Source organism: Aegilops tauschii, chromosome 7 (genome assembly GCF_002575655.3).
Source record: "Aegilops tauschii subsp. strangulata cultivar AL8/78 chromosome 7, Aet v6.0, whole genome shotgun sequence".
NCBI classification, from domain to species: Eukaryota; Viridiplantae; Streptophyta; class Magnoliopsida; order Poales; family Poaceae; genus Aegilops; species Aegilops tauschii.
Window position 1 is genome coordinate 399247005 of NC_053041.3, and position 18614 is coordinate 399265618.

The following is an 18614-nucleotide window of genomic DNA, read 5'->3' on the forward strand; positions in this document are numbered from 1 at the left end:
AAAGTGAGGATCAGTAGGTGCTTCGCAAAAATAAGAATCTTGGAAAGGAAATATAGCAACATCACTGATTGCTCACCTTTCCTTCATTGCTGGAGAAGAAAAATGACAAGAGTATTATGGAGTGTGGTTTCCTTGAAGACAGGGGAGAAAGGGATTCAATGAGCTTTCCATTGAAATGATGGTTTCTTCGTCCGCCCAACTTACCAGACTCTTTCTACTACTGGTAAATGTGGGGTTTTGTGATATAATGCCTCATTACTGCCACACTACGGCTGGGGTGAGTCTCCCATGCAGTACTTCCCTATGATTTGGTGGATGGCATGTGGGTCTGGGTGCTAGATGGCCCACATGTCGGTGAAACAAAATATGAGGGCGACTAGTCAGAGGAATGATTTTGATGACAGGGGAGGAGCCATGAAGCAGTAAAGTGTGTTCATTGTTATGACTGAGTGCTAGTCCCCTTCATATTTTGGGTTTTGTTTCTGACCATAATTTTAACTAATAAAATATGAATTATATGTAGCAGAAATAACATCATTGAAAACTACATTCAATACAAAACCAACAATATAATTTTGAATGACATGCATTAATATTTTGCTAGAATATCCGGTCAAATTTGACCCAAAATATGGTGGGGATTGATAAACCCGGACGGAGGTAGTATGAGACACGGCAACCCAGTGATTTAGTCCCAATACAAGAGCCCATACTTACTAGGGCAGAGACGCTCACATGGCAGCCCAGTACAGAGGCTGACATGATGGACCCACTGAAAATGTCATACGTATGTAAGTAGTATCATCATTTACTCCTAATCGAATTGCAACTTTCATTGCAGGTTACGTGCTCCCCTCAAACATAAGTATGTCACTACAAAAAAAGACACATCCACGATGATATGTGTTTATCACAGTAGGTCATGTTTTTGTCATCCATTTACATCTTTGATGGTTTTATGACATATTCAAGATAGTTATACATGTGTTGTTGCGGGTGTGTTCCATGCCAATAATCATTTTCTCATCATGAAAATGTTCACTTCCACGATGAATGATACGTCATGAAAGTGTTTTCGTGAAGGGTAACGAACACCTGACAGTCACCGTAACAGGTCACCGTTAAGCTATCAGAGGAGGGTTTCGGATCTGATACCCGTTAACAGCCTCGATTAATGATGATCTTTTAGGTGTCGGATTCTCATTCGTCAATGAAACCACGCGCCAGCTCTACCTTGTGACAGGTGTCGCCCATCCAACAGATGATATGTGCCTAGGAAACATCGACACTTGGCACGACCCAACAGTGACCCGTTTAGTTAAAAAGGTTGGCCCGGTTAGAGGCCCACAAGATTTAGACAAAAATTAGGGGGCTGGCCCACTAAAGACTTGCTTGCAGATAAACCATCTACAACCCCGGTCCTACAACCCATAAGGACCTGTGCTAATTTGGCCTGTCACTGGCTAGTTGGACATTCAACATCAATTTAAAAAAAAAGTTCAACCTCTTATGATTTTAGTTGTTGTTTTTTCTCCTCCATATGTGTGTTTTTAGTTAAATCATATGAATCAAAGCAGCCCTCAGCATAGTTTCGACAGAAACCTAGAGCGAAAATGTGGAATATTATGCACTACCAGGATATAAACATGAAAACATTAACCTTCCAAGTGTAATACGAGTACATGAATTATTGTCGCACTTTTCTAAACCTTTTTTTAAGTTAACAACTTTATTCGGTATTTAGATGAACTGAGCGTATCAGATGATTAGATTCCTTGTGGTGGAACCAGCCCATCAGGATTCAAGTCCTAGACTTGGCAGTTATGCTTTCATTTTTTGAATTTATTTCAGCCTTTCAGGCAACGTTCGTTCGGTGGTAGGAGGCGTTCTCGTCGACTACGAGACACGTGTGTTAACTTCGTCAATCTCAAGATGTAAATACCAGTTCAATATCTACAATGTGCTTATAGGGATAGGGTATGCATACGTGTGTTCATATGAATGAGTGTATGTATATATCTGGGTTGTAGTGTGTTAGAAAAATAGATGGCCGGTGAACTGAGCTCTGTCCCATTTCTCTCCTTTAATATATGATGATATGCACACTGTGCATATATGAGAAAAAAAATAGATGCGAGAAAAAAAGCTTTGGCGCCAACAATTTGAAGCCGGCAACGAAATTCTGCTTCCGTTTCACTGACAGCTTACCCCGTCGGAGCTAGCGAGTCAGAGCGCCTCTCATCCGTCGCGCGTCCACGGATCCACCACACATTCTCCCCACTCTCACACTTTCCCCAACGACACCCTCAAAAATAAGAAAACCAAAAAGAGTACGAAAACCCCAAAACCTAAGCCCCCTCACTCCCGAAGTCCCGATGACGGCGCCGGAGATCCTGGAGGTGCGGTGCGCCGGCTGCGGCGAGACGCTGGAGGTAGAGCAGGGGATGACGGAGTTCGCCTGCCCCGGCTGCGCCATGCCGCAGGCCCTCCCGCCGGAGCTCATGCCGCATCCGCCGCCGCGCCCGCGCCGCGCCCTGCCGCTCCACCACGGCGGGGGTGCTAGGGACCAGATGCCGTGCGGTGGATGCGGCGCTGTGCTTGCCGTGCCGCGGGGCCTCCGGCGCATCACCTGCCCGCTGTGCGCATCCGACCTCGTAGTCGACGGCGACCCCCTCCGGCTGCACCAAGCCGGCGTACAGGTCATTTCGCCTGCGGCCGTTGCTTCTATCGCGCCCACGTCCCTGCGGCGGTCGGAGGTGCTTGGCCTGTAGCTCTTACATTGTGCATTTCACTGATTGATGGGGTTAATGGATAGTAGAAACGAAAGACTGTATAATCCTAGTGTCAGAGCATCTAAATTTTCTAAAATAATGGGGTGCTTGTCTTGAGAGCGAAAGTTGTAGATTTAAAATGGACTAAAGGAGTGACTGCATATTTTGTTGAGTCTCGATGTGTGCAGGTACAGATTGCTTGAACTATTGGCAGTAGAGATCTTGGATGGGACCAAGAGGTTCCATCCTTTATCTGATGCATCCTAGTAGTATTTATTTTCGTAACTCCTGCTTAGGTACATATTGTTCAGTCTTTATTTTTTTTACTTACTAGCTTGGCGTGACTGCGTGAGGAATCCTGTCACATATATGTGATACCTTAATAAAATTCAGAAGATTATAGGTTCGTCTGCACTTAGCAAACATATATATTTCTATATTAAGTACACATTATTGAATAAGTACAACATCACATAATTCCGTTGGTACCCGGTCCTTCCAAGCATTATTAAATTGCTTTGCTTCTTGCCCTTCGAGCAGCTTCTGACTCTTTGGTATCCAAACATTCCATTATATGACAGTACTCTGAGTATTACATTCCGTAGGGTCATTCTTTCTGGAAACGTCATAACTGAGAGTGGGATACTTCCCTTTTACGATATATATGTATATGTGCAATCGTGTGATGTCTAGTGACATTTTCTTCATACTTTTTTCATGTGTTGTCATGGATTGGGTGCAGGAAGAGCCCAGAAGCCAAGCAATTCACGTGGGACAGGTGCAAGTAGGAAGGTACAATAAGCCAATCCATTTTGAGCAGGAACGCGAACCCTCTTTTGATCGTTCAGTTCATGAAGAGTCAACCAATTCACCCAGATCAAACCCAAAGATAGCAGTTCATGTACGATGTGCAGAAGATGCACCTGTTGATCAGTTATTTCATAGAGATGAGTCACACATTAAATTACCCAATGGAACTGTTCCCAGGCATGGTTTTAAGAAGAAAGGTGATCTATCTGCTAGTCCTGGATCCATTTGTGCAGAGAGGATAGTGCTGGACCATCCTAGTAAGGTCAGCAACGCACTGCGATCACAAGGTGGGCCTTCCATTCATTCATTTCATACAGAGGAGGTACATGGGCAGCATCAAAGTAACATCATTGGAAATCATGAAAACCAGAAAGCTAGACATGCTTCAGTGGCTAGTATTGTGGAGCAGGAAATAGTAAAGCCTCCGAGTCACACTGCTTCTGGAAAACAGGTGCATACTGAGTCGCATGGTAACACAACTGTACGGAATCAGAAGAGGCAAAGGAGCAGCTGGACTACTGGTGGGAAGCGCAAGAAAAAACATATGGGCTCAGGCAAAGAGCTTCATCCTAAATGTAATAAGTATTCAGCTGCCCAGCCAGAATATACTCCAAATAGCAATACTGTTCAGGAGCCAGTTTCTTCCCCAGATGAAAATCAGTTTAATCCTGCAGATGTTGACAGAATAATTGCCAATCTTTACCCTACTTCATTATCTCAGAAGCAGGCACCTCGAGCGGGATCACACGAGTTGGACAACATTGATGCAACCTTGCCTCCTGTCTCTAGAGATCATGGTATATCTCCAGTGAACAATGTTTCACGGTGCCACTGTCAATGCTCAGCAGATGCTATGGGTGCTCTTGCTAACCGGAGTTTCAATTCAGAACAGGAGCATGAGATTCCTCAGGGAAGTTCCAATGGGATTTGCCCTCATGGTAAAAATGGTGCACAAGGGCAACAGGTACAAGATGACAGTCATCCTGTGCAGGTGGAAGTTGAGTGTCACCACAACAAAGCTGCAGGACAACACAAGAGTGTAGCAAAAGGCCGCGTGCATTCGCCAAATGAGAGGGACTATATTGAAAACCGGTCTCGCACTGGTATTCTCCAGCAGGTGGCCGTAGCTACTGCCTGCTGTCATCCTACCCCATCACCGCGGTTGACCGCTACCCGCTTGCCCAGTACCACTGTTACTTCTGTCACAAGTATGTTTCTACCCAACTATATAGATATCTTTCCAACACTTTTTTTAAAGGATATCTAACACTGTTGTACCTTTTGGTCTCTTGCAGGATCATCAGTTCATCGATCACCACCGTATTGCGAACCACCAGAAACTATCCATTCCCAGGTATGTCCCTCTCGCATGATCTTAGCTAAACCTGGGCATTCGTTGTGCTGGGCAGGGCTTACAAAATGTTGGCCTTCAGAACAAGCTTGAGCCCAGCCCGAAGCCTGAAAATTTCTCTCTTCTCAAGCCCAAGCCTAGCCTGATCAAAAGCTCAAAGCCTGGAAGCCCTGCCTGGAGTCCAAGTCACAATAAACATTCAATCCACACATGAAATGCATACTGTTTATGCTATGAAAGCAAGTACTATCATCATTACACACCAACAATATTTCATGAATTGCAGACAAAGCATCCACAAAAGTCACATGGATTATATAGGAGAAGCTATACAAGAAACGCACACATCCATGCGCTAGTAAATAATGAGCAGACCTATCACTGATGTGCTCCTCGACGATGCGCCAGGTAGCTACCAGAAACTAGGTGAGGTTGCCAACGAGGCAAACAGCCTGTGCTGGGGACTAGGCGGACACGATTGGCAATGGTGTGCCGTCGCCGTTGGGGAGGAGGCACAGGCGCGCGACTGCGCAGTCGATGCTGGTCCGAGGTGGAGCCTGTTAGGTTGATCTCTCCACCAATGGGCCCAACGGCTCATTGGGCCCTTGACCCACGCCCTGATCGGGGGCGTCCAGCCCAAGCAAGGCTGGTGGGCCCCTGTCGCGCAGTGCTATAAAGAGGAGGTGGGGACCAGGGGCACGGGGTACGAGGTTCGTCACCGCCACTGTTCCCCACTCCTAACCCTATCCGATCCAGAGGGAGGCACTGAAGCGATGGGAAGCTCCACCGCTGCCACTCATGCATTTCACCGTCGACCTCTACACCGACCGTCGCTGCCCGTGCGCAGTCCTCCATCGACGAACAAGCAATGGCCGGAACACTAAGGTAAACACCCGAATACAGACAATATCCCACTGATCTACTCCTAGTCGATCCAGTAAGTCTATCAATGGTATCTAGAGCCTATCTAGTGAGTATATCAAGTTCGGAAAGAAAGATTCGGAACGAATCAAAAGAGAAAAGAAAACAAACACAGATACGATTTTGATCTCGAATCGAATCAGAAAGAGGGAAAAGAACTCCTCTCGGAAAAGTTGCGCCGCCGCAACGGCCGCGCCGTTCCTCTCGATTCCGACTCGCATCGGCATGCCGAGGTTTCGGGAAGAAGAACTCTACCCAGACCGGGGAAAAGGGCACCGCGGCCAAACCGTTCGACGGCGACGCGCTCACGGCAAGGCGAACGCGCAGCCAGCGAAGGGGATGGCAACGGCGCCACCGTCGTCGCCTCCAAGCGAAGCAGAGGAGGAGCGGGCGCGTAGGGGAGCAGAGGGCTCGGCCGCACCTCTCTCTCGCCCTCTCTGTCACAGGAGGAGGAGGAAAGAACGGGGAGGGCCAAAAGGAAACGCAGGCTCGCGCGGCACGGCTCGACGCCGTCGCCGGTGGCCGGCGTGGCCCCAACCCGCCGCATCAGGAAAGCCGTTGCGCCTCTCTGCTCTCTCTCTCGATCTTTGTTGCAGGACAAGGGAGAAATTGAAGGAGGTGAGAAAGAGAAGAGGCCAGCGCGGCGCGGTGCCGCTCGTCGCCGTCGCCGGCGACCGGGCACAGCGCGGTGGCCCGTCGACCTGGACAGGGGCCGCCGCAGCGAAGCGAGAAAGAGAGCGGGGGCGCGCGAGGGGAAAGGGCGAATGTGGCTAGGCTTTCTGTCGGGGGATTGCTCTTTCCCAGTTTTGGTCTAGCGAAAAGATCGCAGGACCGTCCGATGCAAACGAACGGCCTAGATGCAAACCCTAATCTCTGCTCCGGGCCAGTGGGCCGAAAGCGAGAACGGACCAGGCCGCAGCAGCGCTGTCCCTGTGGGCCGTGGGCCAAGGAGCTCGGGCGGACGAGTGGAGCTCGCCCAGCAAGCCGTGGGCCGCGAGCGGCGAACGCGCTGGCAGGCCGAGGGACTGGCCGCGCAGTTAAAAGGGCCCGTCAGAAAGTTTTTCTGTTATTTTATTTTTTGCTCAGATTTATTCTATTCAAACAAATCCAATGAGATGTCTGTTTAGAAAACCGAAAAGTAAAAGAATTTGTTTCTAAAAAGAATAAAGCCCATGAATTTTTTATTCATGTTTTCCGCTGCGTAAATAATTAATAGTGCTCTTTTACAAAGAAAGTAACAGTTTTATCCTCCAATTAAATTGGAACTAACCGGAAAATTTAATTGGATGAACAGTTTTTTGAGAGAAGTTTTTTCACTTGTGGGTGAAATCAGATTCAGATAGCTTCTGCTATGACAGTAGAAAGATATTTGATTAAAGTTTAATTATGGTATTGTTATTTTCTGACCAACGTTGATGATGACAATATTATAATTCAATGAGTCTTATAGTTAAAAGTTCAAATATCTGATAATTTTTGTATCAAAGTGGCCAATATTCAGACCATTTGATAAGGATTGAGAAATGTATATTAAAAGTTTTCCGCTGCAATAAAGTTGATAATGATGATTATTTTCTTAGCAAAGTCGCTTAATAGAAATTTTATCATCACATTATTTACGAGTTATATGCATTATTTCCATTTCCGCCCAACGGTGATATGGAATTAATGTAGAACGATGATGTTTTATTCTAATTCTGCCCAACGGTGATTTAGAATATAAAAGAAAGTTTTTCAAAGTTTAATGTGCATATTTATTTTAACCAGACCAACATGGGGTTATTTTTTATGCTCATTATTGTTGATTATTGGCTAAGTTTTCTCAGACTAAAAGTTTTTCATGTTTTCATTCGTGAAAGCGAATGGCTGGGTACTCGTTACCCGAAAGATGACCAAGAAAGGTCATAACGTGAGGGAGTATGTTCTCTCTAAAGAATGGCTTCAAAAGAAAAGAATTTTTGGATATTAATCCAAGAAAAGAAAACAAATAGATCATTGAGAGTCTTGGTTGACGAATGTCTTTCATGTATTCTATATGAAGAAGACTTTTCAGTCAACACGATTTGAGATGAAACAAGCAACATGCGTGTTTAATTTGACCCACGTCGGATTAAGCATGTGTGTCAAAGAGCGTTCGGATTTATTTCTGAATTTCATGATTGCATATGCAGTCAAAAGAGCCAATTCTGGCATTTATGTTCCTTACAGGGAATTACCCGCATAGCGGGAAAAGAGGACTATGATAAAACCCGCATGGCGGGGAAAGTCTGGGAAAATACCTGCGTAACTGGGTAAAGTTGACATAGTATTATGTCAAAAATCCTATACGTTAGGAGAAATTTTGGCAAAGAACTTATCCTGTATGACGGGAGAAAGATATGATGACTCATGTGCGTTTTGATGTGTCCCACTCTGGGAGAAAAGTACGGAGTAGCTATTATGCTTTCCTAGTATCGACCGTACACCTTATGTGTAACGGTCATTAAGCACTCAATAAATCCAAAGAGAATAAAAGTTACAGACGAACCTAAAGATAAGAATGATATGCAAGTGTGACTTGCAAAAGTACTAATGATAAAGAACTATTTTGAGTTTCCGAAATGGAATGAGGAATAAGGAAAAAGTACTCCCATACCGTTAACAGATAACTTCATTACATATGAAGTAATAAGATACATGAAGTAGATACTCAAAGTTTCCTCAATTCACAAGAGTTGTGAATGGTTTTTCGAAATTGTGGCAGAAAAGTTCTTGCCACATTTCGAGGGGGAGAAAGAAATATGAGATATCCATTAATGAAGAATGTGATCATCTGGGGGAGTACGACGATCATAATAATACCCCTAAAGAAAAGAAATAGATGTATTCCTGGATCTTTTACAGTTCCGAAAGCAGACTAAGGAATACTAAGACGGTGCTTAAAGTGCCATAAAGAAGAAAGTTTTAACAGATTAAACCCAAATAATAAAGTTTAAAGATACGCCATTTTTTAGTAAAGATGGAGTAATCTGGGGGAGCATGGTATGAAAATACCTAAGACTCGAATAGATTGTATCTGGGGGAGCATGTTGTATGACTTATACAACACCTATTGTTAGCTCCATAAAGGAGGAATGAGTAAACATGGATCTTGTGATACAGGTCCTGTAAAACCTATTGCCTCTTGGAAGTGAAAGACTACAATTAATTTGCCTCTTGGCAATGACAGAGCAACAACAGCCCCATATGAAAGAAGTGCCAGTACCTGAGACACAGATGGTCTCAAGGAATGAGAAAATCAGATACTTCTGATTACTATAAAGTCTATGTTAGTGAAATTCAAATGGAGGTTGATCCCACCTCATTTAAAGCGCTCAATCGAGTTTTGAGAAGTGTCTGCTTATCTAAATAATAAGAGACTATGTGAGATGAAATGAAATTGGTGAATTCTGACGATGTTCGGGACTCATGAGTAATTTCCAATGGAGCCAAAACAGTAGGCTGTAAAGAGTCTACAAGGACAATGTGACTCCAAAGGAAATATGTAAAGGTGTAAAACACGACTAAAATCGAAAGGTTTTTTGCGCATTTTACACTGAATAGATTACAATGAGTGTTGGTAGCACATCATGATCTGAGTTACATCAGATGAAAGATATTATGATCTGAGTTACATCAGATGAAAGTAAAGAACACAGGAGATACTGCCTGAAGAAGTCTTTTATGGACTAAAGCAATCAAATGTTGTTTTGGGTTAAAGAAAATGAGAGGACAATTGTGTTTGTATAAAGTTATAGAATGGGAATTTCATTTCCTATATCTTGTACATGCGGATAACATTCTGCTTGTTAGTAGTGATGTTAATTCGACTGCAGGAGGAAAAGAAGTTCTTGTCCTCAAAGTTTAAAAGAATGTCTCTCGTTATAAGGATCGAGATTCACCGAGAAAAGAATAAAAGGGGTATTAGGTGTGTCGCATGGGCATGCTAAGGAAAGTTTCTAAAGTATGCATGCGAGAAAACCTACGCCTGTTCTTATAGTAAAGGGTAATGATTTTGGGAACTTTAGTGTTCCAAAAGTCAATACGAAATAGACCAAATGAATATGGTACCATATGCTTCAGCTGTTGGAAGCTTAATGAATGCAAAAGTATAACATTACCGTGACACGGTTCACGTAACCGGGTTGTTTTGGTAATGTCCAGTCCAGATATAGATCACTGGAATGGAGTCAAGGATATCGGCCTCATGCTGAAAGAAATAAGTGCTCTCAAAAGATTGTGAGTACAAAGACAGGACTCGTGAAATATACAGCGAAATCCACAATTGTCGCTGACTTTCACACTTGCAGTTTTTGTGTGGAAAAACTCTAAAGAATGAATCAATTATCATTAATATGATGTAAAGATAATGTACAACATGATATGAGGCTGAGGGACAGGCAAAAAGGTTAAAGAAACAAGTACCCGGAATTGATAATGGTTGACAACAGCGATAACCATTTTAAGTTTTTCGCTCCTATGACAACGAGTCAAGTGTTGATGCCAAACACACTGACATAGAGTTATGCGTTGTAAAGGAGAAATTCCGGAATCATGTAGAAATGCTTGAAGCATAAAAGCAACAGACAAGTGTTTGCAGATCTGCTTATTAAAGGCTTGCCGCCCAGTGTGTTCGGAGAACACTCAGTCGACATGGGTTTTATGGTATAGTCTAAGATTTCCGGACAATAAAAGGGCCCAAGGTTAAATAATCTGTTTCAAAACAGAGGAGTGTGTTGTAGGTGTTGATTCTATCGGGAATGAACCGTGATGATGAGACATGCTCTACATGCAAATCTGTGATGGAACGAGTACTTTGAAAAGAGTTATTTCAAAGTATAAAGTTAAAAGTGTAATGATGAGATCAAGGGGGAGAATGTTAGGTTGATCTCTCCACCAATGGGCCCAACGGCTCATTGGGCCCTTGACCCACGCCCTGATCGGGGGCGTCCAGCCCAAGCAAGGCTGGTGGGCCCCTGTCGCGCAGTGCTATAAAGAGGAGGTGGGGACCAGGGGCACGGGGTACGAGGTTCGTCACCGCCACTGTTCCCCACTCCTAACCCTATCCGATCCAGAGGGAGGCACTGAAGCGATGGGAAGCTCCACCGCTGCCACTCATGCATTTCACCGTCGACCTCTACACCGACCGTCGCTGCCCGTGCGCAGTCCTCCATCGACGAACAAGCAATGGCCGGAACACTAAGGTAAACACCCGAATACAGACAATATCCCACTGATCTACTCCTAGTCGATCCAGTAAGTCTATCAGAGCCATGGAGACATACAATCAGCGTTGGTGACGGCACAGAGGTGCGCAGGCAGCATAGGGGAGCGCCAACACACAGACAGGAGGGCAGAAGAGGTGATTGGGGGGAGATGCATGTGACGGCTAGGGTTAGGGCATCTCCAACGCTGACCCCCAAACCGGACACCGTATCGGAAACTGATGTAGGAGCTGGCCATCCAACTGTAGCCGCAAATGTCCGGAGACATTTCGAACGGAATTTAATGAAAATAAACAAATTTGAGGCAAATTTAAACAAACCAGACAAATTTCATTCAAACTTTGATAATATTTAAATAAAACTGGATGATTTTCACCCAAACTGGAGCACATGCATTACATTTTTGACATATTTGAACTAAACCCTATTCTAACCTAGTCTAAATGATCGCTGGTGCATGTTTCCCATGACATGCCTTCCCCATGTCCTGCAGCAAGCTCGTCGGCCGGCCATTAGCGCCGGAAACTGAAGCTCCACCTCCGCGAAGTGGGCAAGCGGCTAATCGGCCGACGATGATGAGCCCGGCGAGCTTGGTTGCAATGGGAGGGGAGTAGTAGTGGCCTTCGTGGGACCCAAGCGCTGGCGGCCTCCCATGCTCTACTCTTCCTTGCTGCCGACGGTGCCAACGGATGTGTCAGCTTCGTCGTCGTGGCGTCGGGGCGCGGCCGACATCGTTCGTGCCGCCGTAAAATTCCGCCGTCGCCTCGTTGACCTCCCTGTACATGGCTTCTTTCTCCGCCTGCAGGATGCGGTGCCACTATCGCTCGCGGCGGATGTCGCGGGCGGCGCGGGCGAGCGGGCGACTTCTGGTCGGCCTGTGCCTGCTGGAATGCGGCCTCCCGCTCTTCCAACACCATGTCGGTGTAGTGTGCCGGCATGGGCCGGCGAGGACGGTGGCGCCGGCTCGTCGTCGGCCGCCTCTTCCATTAGCTTGTTTGCAACGCTGGCCTTCGGAGAGCTCATCCGCCTGCCAGCCGGCAGCAATGCCGGCAATCTCCTTCTTGTGTTCGTCTGAGAGGCTCTCCCACAGGGCTTTGGAGCTCAAGGCCATGGCGGGTGTGGTGCCGAGAGGAGATAGGGACTGGAGGAGGTTGGATGCGACTGTTGCCGGGCCTGGCGTTTAAATAGCAGGCGGATGCCAGGCCAAGCGGCGAGGTGGTTAATGGTGGCCAGCAGATGGACGGACTGGTGGCCTTCGCATGTGGGCGCCGAAGGTTCCTCGACAACCACACATGTTTAATGGAGGGGGGCAGACGAGTGGTTGTCGTTTGAATGCGGAAAGAAGGCGCGTGCTCCGGGAAGCGGCGCGGGTGGCGCTCTCGGCCGCCGCGCCGCTTCAGTGCCGGCTCCAATGAGAGGTTGCGTCTGCTCTGGGCCGGCATGAATGCGGCGTTGACTGCTTCGGGCGGGAAAGGGCGTGGGCGAGGGAGAGGGCTTTGGGTGGGCCAGGGTTGTCGGATGCGTGCATGGCTACTGTCCAGACGCCCGCAAAGAGCCCCCCGGCGCGGTTTGCGGGAAAAAGGACGTCCCGACCAGCCAGCGGGCAGATACATGACCATGTTGGATGGCAAAACACGTCCGGACCGCGCGGTCCGAGCGGATGGGGCTGGTTTGAGGGTCTGCGTTGGAGATGCCCTTACCATACGGTGGAAACGGAGGGATATGGTGCTGGTCTGCTAGTTTGTTGGTCTGGGCCACAGCCCATAGGCGCAGGCTCCCAACACTGCACATGTTTTATCCACTTTCGGACCAGGCTGGGCTAATTTCAGGCTGACAATTGAAGCCCGAGCCTGGCCTAAGAAATATACTGGGCTGCGCATTAAAGCCCAAGTGCACCTTGACTGACAAGCCCAGCCTGGCCCGGGCTGCCCATGCCCAGATTTAGTTTTACCATAGGGTCATGTGTTGTTTCTGTGATGCACTGTCAGCAAGTAGCAATATAATTTCCTCAATTTGGTTGCTAAGTCCTGATTGTGAATTCATCATTATTTTTTCAGTAATTGTGATTCTTCATGATTATCAATGAAATTTATTTGAGTAACCGATATTATGTGTTCACAAACATTCTTCTTTTTAAGTGATTGCATAATTGATTTCATGCAGGATGCTCATGCTCCTGGCATAGGATATATGAAATCTAAAGTGCGCAAGGGGAGGGGCCCTGCAAAACTCACTGAACCACGTAGGGTAGCTGACAGGCCTATGCTGACTCCGACTAATGTGGAGTAAGTCTTCTCAGATTATTGCATTTTCATCAGATGCCTGGGGTCAACTTGTACTATATAATCTTCATGTACTTAGCATATTGACTTGTACTGGCAGCACATGGGATATCGACCCTCCTTGTCCCAAGGTGGCCTCTACCATCACTTTACTTCTCAAGCAGTGGCACCCAGGGTCAACTTACGTAATGGCTTGTCAGCAAACAAACGAAGTGCACCCAGAACAATTGGTTCTCCACTTTCACCAGTATCATTCGGATAGAAGGGCTATCATCTTGGATGAGTTCCTTGTAAGAAAGTTTATCCAAGAATGTCTTTGTAGATTCATCAAGTATGTCTGAACACCCTTCTATTTTGATGACCACAGCGACGTTACAAGTGGGCCTCTGGGCGGGAGGCAGAGTGCCTGAAGCTATTCAACCGCAGAACAACCAGACAGTTTACTGGACTCCTGTGTGATGAGAAGCGAAAGGCTAGAGTGAAGTTGTTTGCATCAAGGAAAGTGAAAGGAGCTTCGGATGCTACCAAGTCCAATGGACAGTCAAATTTGGATGACAAGGGTGCTAGCAAAAAGTCGAAGCTGCCGCGCAGAGACCCGGCAGGTGTAGGGCATGAGGATGACGACCCTCTTCAGTGGAAGCAGTTCCCCCCTGAATGGATGCTGCCAAAGTGGTGGGAGATGCTATGTGAGCACTGGGCTTCAGAAGAAAATTTGCAGTTCTCTGCCCTGATGAGGAAGAATCGATTCACAGGAGGCTCCGCCCGGCACACAGCAGGCTCCCGGAGCATAACCATGCATCGCAAACTTATGGTAAGACTGACATTTTTCCTGATACACACTTAGGCACTTACATATGACTCTTATTGAATTGAAATAGATGATAGAGAATGGTGGGAAGCCGGTATCGGAAGTTGAACTATTTAATAAGACCCATAAACATGGCGGTGGTAAGGGGGAATTTGTTACCGAAAAAGCGAGGCGAACCGTGGTATGTATTCAGTCATTTGCATCATAAGTCGATTAATAATTATACTGATATCACAGAACTCAGTTCAATGAATCTGTGTACTATATTTCATAGGAGGCCTTCCAGCGGCGTTTAGAGGAGGCAGGTGATACTGAACTAGACCCCCATGTTGTATGGTCAGAGGAGGTAGGGGGCCGTCACCGAGGGAGGTACTATGGACTCCCTGGTATCATTGACAAAGCCCGTATAGGCCACTTGTCAAAGTCCATCCCAAGTTCTCCAGGTCGAAAGAGAAGGCAGCTGTTCACGCAGGATCAGGTGCAGGAGATGATCAATCACGCCACACGGCAGATGAATGAAACTTGGGAGAACAGGTTTCAGTCTTTGGAAAAGAGTATGCGTGGCATGGTGTCAGCGGATATTTCACAGGTAAATTTTAGTTTTTTTTTGCGACTGACAGGTAAATTTTAGTTGATTTACTGCCCAAATAAAGGTTCATATTTTTCATACTGATGTGCCTGTCTGCAGCATGCTTCAGCAGCTGGACCTGGGGCTGAGGATGACGAGGCATCACACGAGGTAGATGTTCATATTCGCTCTTCCTTCTGAATGTGCATTTTTTCAGTGGATAGTCATTAATACTACAACATGCTTTGCCTCGAAGCAATCTTGCTATACATGTTGCATCGGTTGTGTGGCTTTCATTTCTCTCTTCTCCCCTGGGGGGTCGCTGCACACTAAGTCTATCCTGAGATGAATAATGAAAGTAACGCTTAGTGAAACTTATTTTTTTCATCGGTTCTAGATGTACATTTACTCCATCAAATTCGGCTTTCTTTCGTGTGTTATTTGACGACGAAACACTGTATGCCATGCTTTGCAGCATACATGGGATTCTACTGACGATGGAACATATCAATCCGCAGAAGATGACAGTGGGGGGCACAGTGGTGATTAGGATTTAGGAGCACAGGAGTCGCATTTCGGTGCAATTGCTTTGTGCAGATAGTCTGTTTTCATTTTGTGCACACTTTTTTTGTATATATCGGAGTATGGAAATATTGTGCGTTATTCAGTTTCATTATTTTTGGTGTTTTTTATGTACACCCTCTGTTCATGAATGTAAGATGTTTTGGTAGTTTAATATGAACTGCCAAAACATCTTACATTTCTGAACAGAGGGAGTATTTGTTTGGGCTCCTAGGAGCAGCTCCAACAGCTTCGGCCGGGGAAGTGGAAGCCCAAACAACAGGTCCAACTGCTCCAACTGCTCCTAGGGAAACCCAATTTTTGGGCTGGTTCCACGTAGCGCTTCCCTGGAGCGCTGCGAGGAAAATGGTGAGAAGCCGCAGCTGCAATTTTGGACTGGAGCTCCAGCATTGCAAAAGACAGTTTTACAACAACCTAAGACATTTTCCTCATGGTTGAGCCGGGACGCCAGACTAAGATGTGATAATCCTCCAGGTCGGAGCAGATTTTGCTGGCACAGCCGGAAACACACGAGCAATGCAGTTTTTCAATTAAAAGAGTTATTTTTGTGATGTTAAAATAATATATTATACCTATTTTTCAATAATATATATATTTTGGTCATTCCGGTCCTGTTTTGGGGCTTTGAGGTCAGGTTTGGGTGCAAAAGTGGAGCTGGGCCTGGCCCGGATTCCGGGCTTTCAGGCTAGGGCCTCCAAGTAGGTTATCCATGCACACGTCTACGCTAGACTGCCCCTTAGGAGTTGCTTGGCTATGTGACGTCATGCCCCTGGGAGTTGCTTGGCTATATGATGCCATGAGACAACAATGTGACATTCCTCTACTATTAAAGGGGAATCGAAGGGTTTTTAGGCTCCGAGACTCTGCTCTTAACCCTCACCAGGAGGGGGCTCCGTCTCCATATTCATCGTCCCCCTAGCAGTTGAGGCTAGGGTTTTGCTGTACTCCGGCGGCGTCGCCGACCGAGAGGTTTTTGTTTCGTATTTTCACCGCCATGAAGATTTTAGCATGGAATTGTAACGGACTGGAGAACGCCCCGGCTGTGCGAGCTCTGTTGGATGTCCAGCAAGTATGTAACCCCGATGTGATGTTCTTGTCGGAGACACACTTGGAGAGCTATCCGGCTGAATGTTTGAGGCGAAGGTTGAAGATGGATCAGAAGTTGGTTTGTGTTAGTGATGGGAGGAAAGGTGGATTGATTTTGTTCTGGAGAAAGGAAGTAAGGATTCACGGGTTGGCACTTGACCCGATGTTCATTGATGTTAGGGTGGAAGATGCTAATAAGAACTCATGGAGGTTAACTGGCATGTATGGTGAGTTTAAATGGGAACATAAGTACAGAACGTGGGAACGTATGAGACAACTCCATCAGAATCATAGTTACCCATGGCTTCTCATTGGGGATCTTAACAAAATTCAGCTCTTGAGTGAGAAAGATGGAGGCAACCCAAGACCGCAGCAATATATGCAGGCTTTCCAATCTGCAATTGAGGATTGTGAGTTAAGGGATATGGGGTTCTTGGGAGATCGTTTTACCTGGCAACGTGGACGGATCCGAGAACGTCTTGACCGTGGACTGATCAATGATCCATGGAGTGTGATGCACCCTCATGCAGCTCTTCAGAATTTAAATTACAACCACTCGGACCATAGGCCCTTGCTGGTAGATATAGACTACTATGCACAGGTGAATGAGAGAGGCAATAATGTAAAGCATTTTGAAGCGCGTTGGTTGCGTGAGAATGCCTTCGCTGACATTGTTCAGGAAGCGTGGCAAGAGGTAGGAACCTACCCGAGCCTATCCACTGTCCAAGAGAAACTTAATCGCATGCATGGTATATTCCATGACTGGGACCAACGTGTGCTAAAGAAACCTAAGAAAAGGTTGAGAAGGGCACAGAGGGAGTTAGAGAAGGTGATGGCAGGTCCGATTACTGATGAGTCGGAAGAAAAAAGAAAAGGGCTGGCAGAATTAATCGAATTCCTGTTAGAACTGGAAGAGATCCATTACATGCAGCGGTCTAGAGCCAACTGGCTTAAATTTGGCGACCGAAACACTGGATTTTTCCAAGCATATGCATCGGCGCGAAGGAAGAGAAATCTAATAAAAAAACTGAAGGATACTGTTGGTAATATTGTGGAAGGTACATCACCCCTAAGCGAACATATTCAGAATTATTTTAATGGCTTATTCAGCTCAGAGGTACAGCAGGTAGATCCTTCGATTCTGCAAAAAGTTCAGGTTAAAGTGACAGAGCATATGAATGAGGCCTTGATTGCGCCGTTTACTCAAGAGGATGTCCGCAAGGCAGTGTTCAGCATAGGCGATCTCAAGGCACCTGGGCCCGATGGACTACACGCAATATTTTTCAAAAAGTTTTGGCATGTTCTTGGGGATGACATCACTCAAGAGGTACTGTTTGCTCTAAATAACCGTCAGATACCAGCCGAGTGGAATGATACTACCTTAGTTCTTATTCCTAAGGTGGACAACCCTGAATTGATTACTCAGTATAGACCCATAAGCCTATTTAACGTTTTGTATAAGATCATCTAAAAAATGTTGGCTGCAAGATTGAAGAGCATTCTGCCGGATATCATCTCTCCTACACAAAGTGCCTTCGTTCCTGGTAGACTTATTACTGATAACATCTTGATAGCTTATGAATGTGTTCATAAGATTAAAAATAAAAGAGCTGGACAATCAGGACTTTGTGCAGTAAAATTGGATATGCACAAGGCATATGATCGAGTGGAGTGGATTTTCTTGAGAAGCATGATGCAGAAGTTGGGGTTTCATGAGCATTGGATAGAGATGATCATGGCTTGTGTTTCTTCTGTCAGGTATAGAGTGAGGTTTAACTCTAAAGAAACAGAAGTGTTTACCCCATCTAGGGGTCTTCGGCAGGGGGATCCCCTCTCCCCATACTTGTCCCTTCTTTGTGCAGAAGGGCTCTCTAGTATGTTGCAGTATGAAGAAGAAGTTGGTGGCATGGATGGGATTAGAGTGTGCAGGAATGCACCGTCAGTTTCACACCTTTTATTTGCTGACGATTATCTAATTCTCATGAAAGCAGATGTGTTAAATGCAACTTCCTTACAACAAACACTAGATACCTATTGTCAAAGCTCAGGACAGATGGTGAGTTTAGCCAAGTCAAGCATTTTCTTTAGCCCGAATACAAGTGTAGTTTCAAAGGCAGAGATTTGTCAAATCTTACACATTGATACAGAAGCGCTCTCTGATAAGTACCTTGGTCTCCCAGCCTTAGTGGGTG

The 18614-nt window shown here is 46.0% G+C and overlaps 1 protein-coding gene across 1 annotated transcript; it reads left to right on the plus strand.

The window, feature by feature from the left end:
* The first annotated feature begins 2284 nt into the window (after window positions 1–2284).
* Window positions 2285–15430, plus strand: LOC109786556 (uncharacterized). Its single transcript, XM_020345128.4, has 10 exons — window positions 2285–2756; window positions 3514–4789; window positions 4877–4935; window positions 13260–13381; window positions 13479–13668; window positions 13746–14189; window positions 14257–14367; window positions 14461–14775; window positions 14875–14925; window positions 15230–15430. Exons 1-10 carry the CDS (start codon window positions 2376–2378, stop codon window positions 15302–15304), a joined length of 3024 nt encoding a protein of 1007 aa, XP_020200717.1. The 5' UTR covers window positions 2285–2375; the 3' UTR covers window positions 15305–15430.
* The last annotated feature ends 3184 nt before the right edge of the window (window positions 15431–18614 follow it).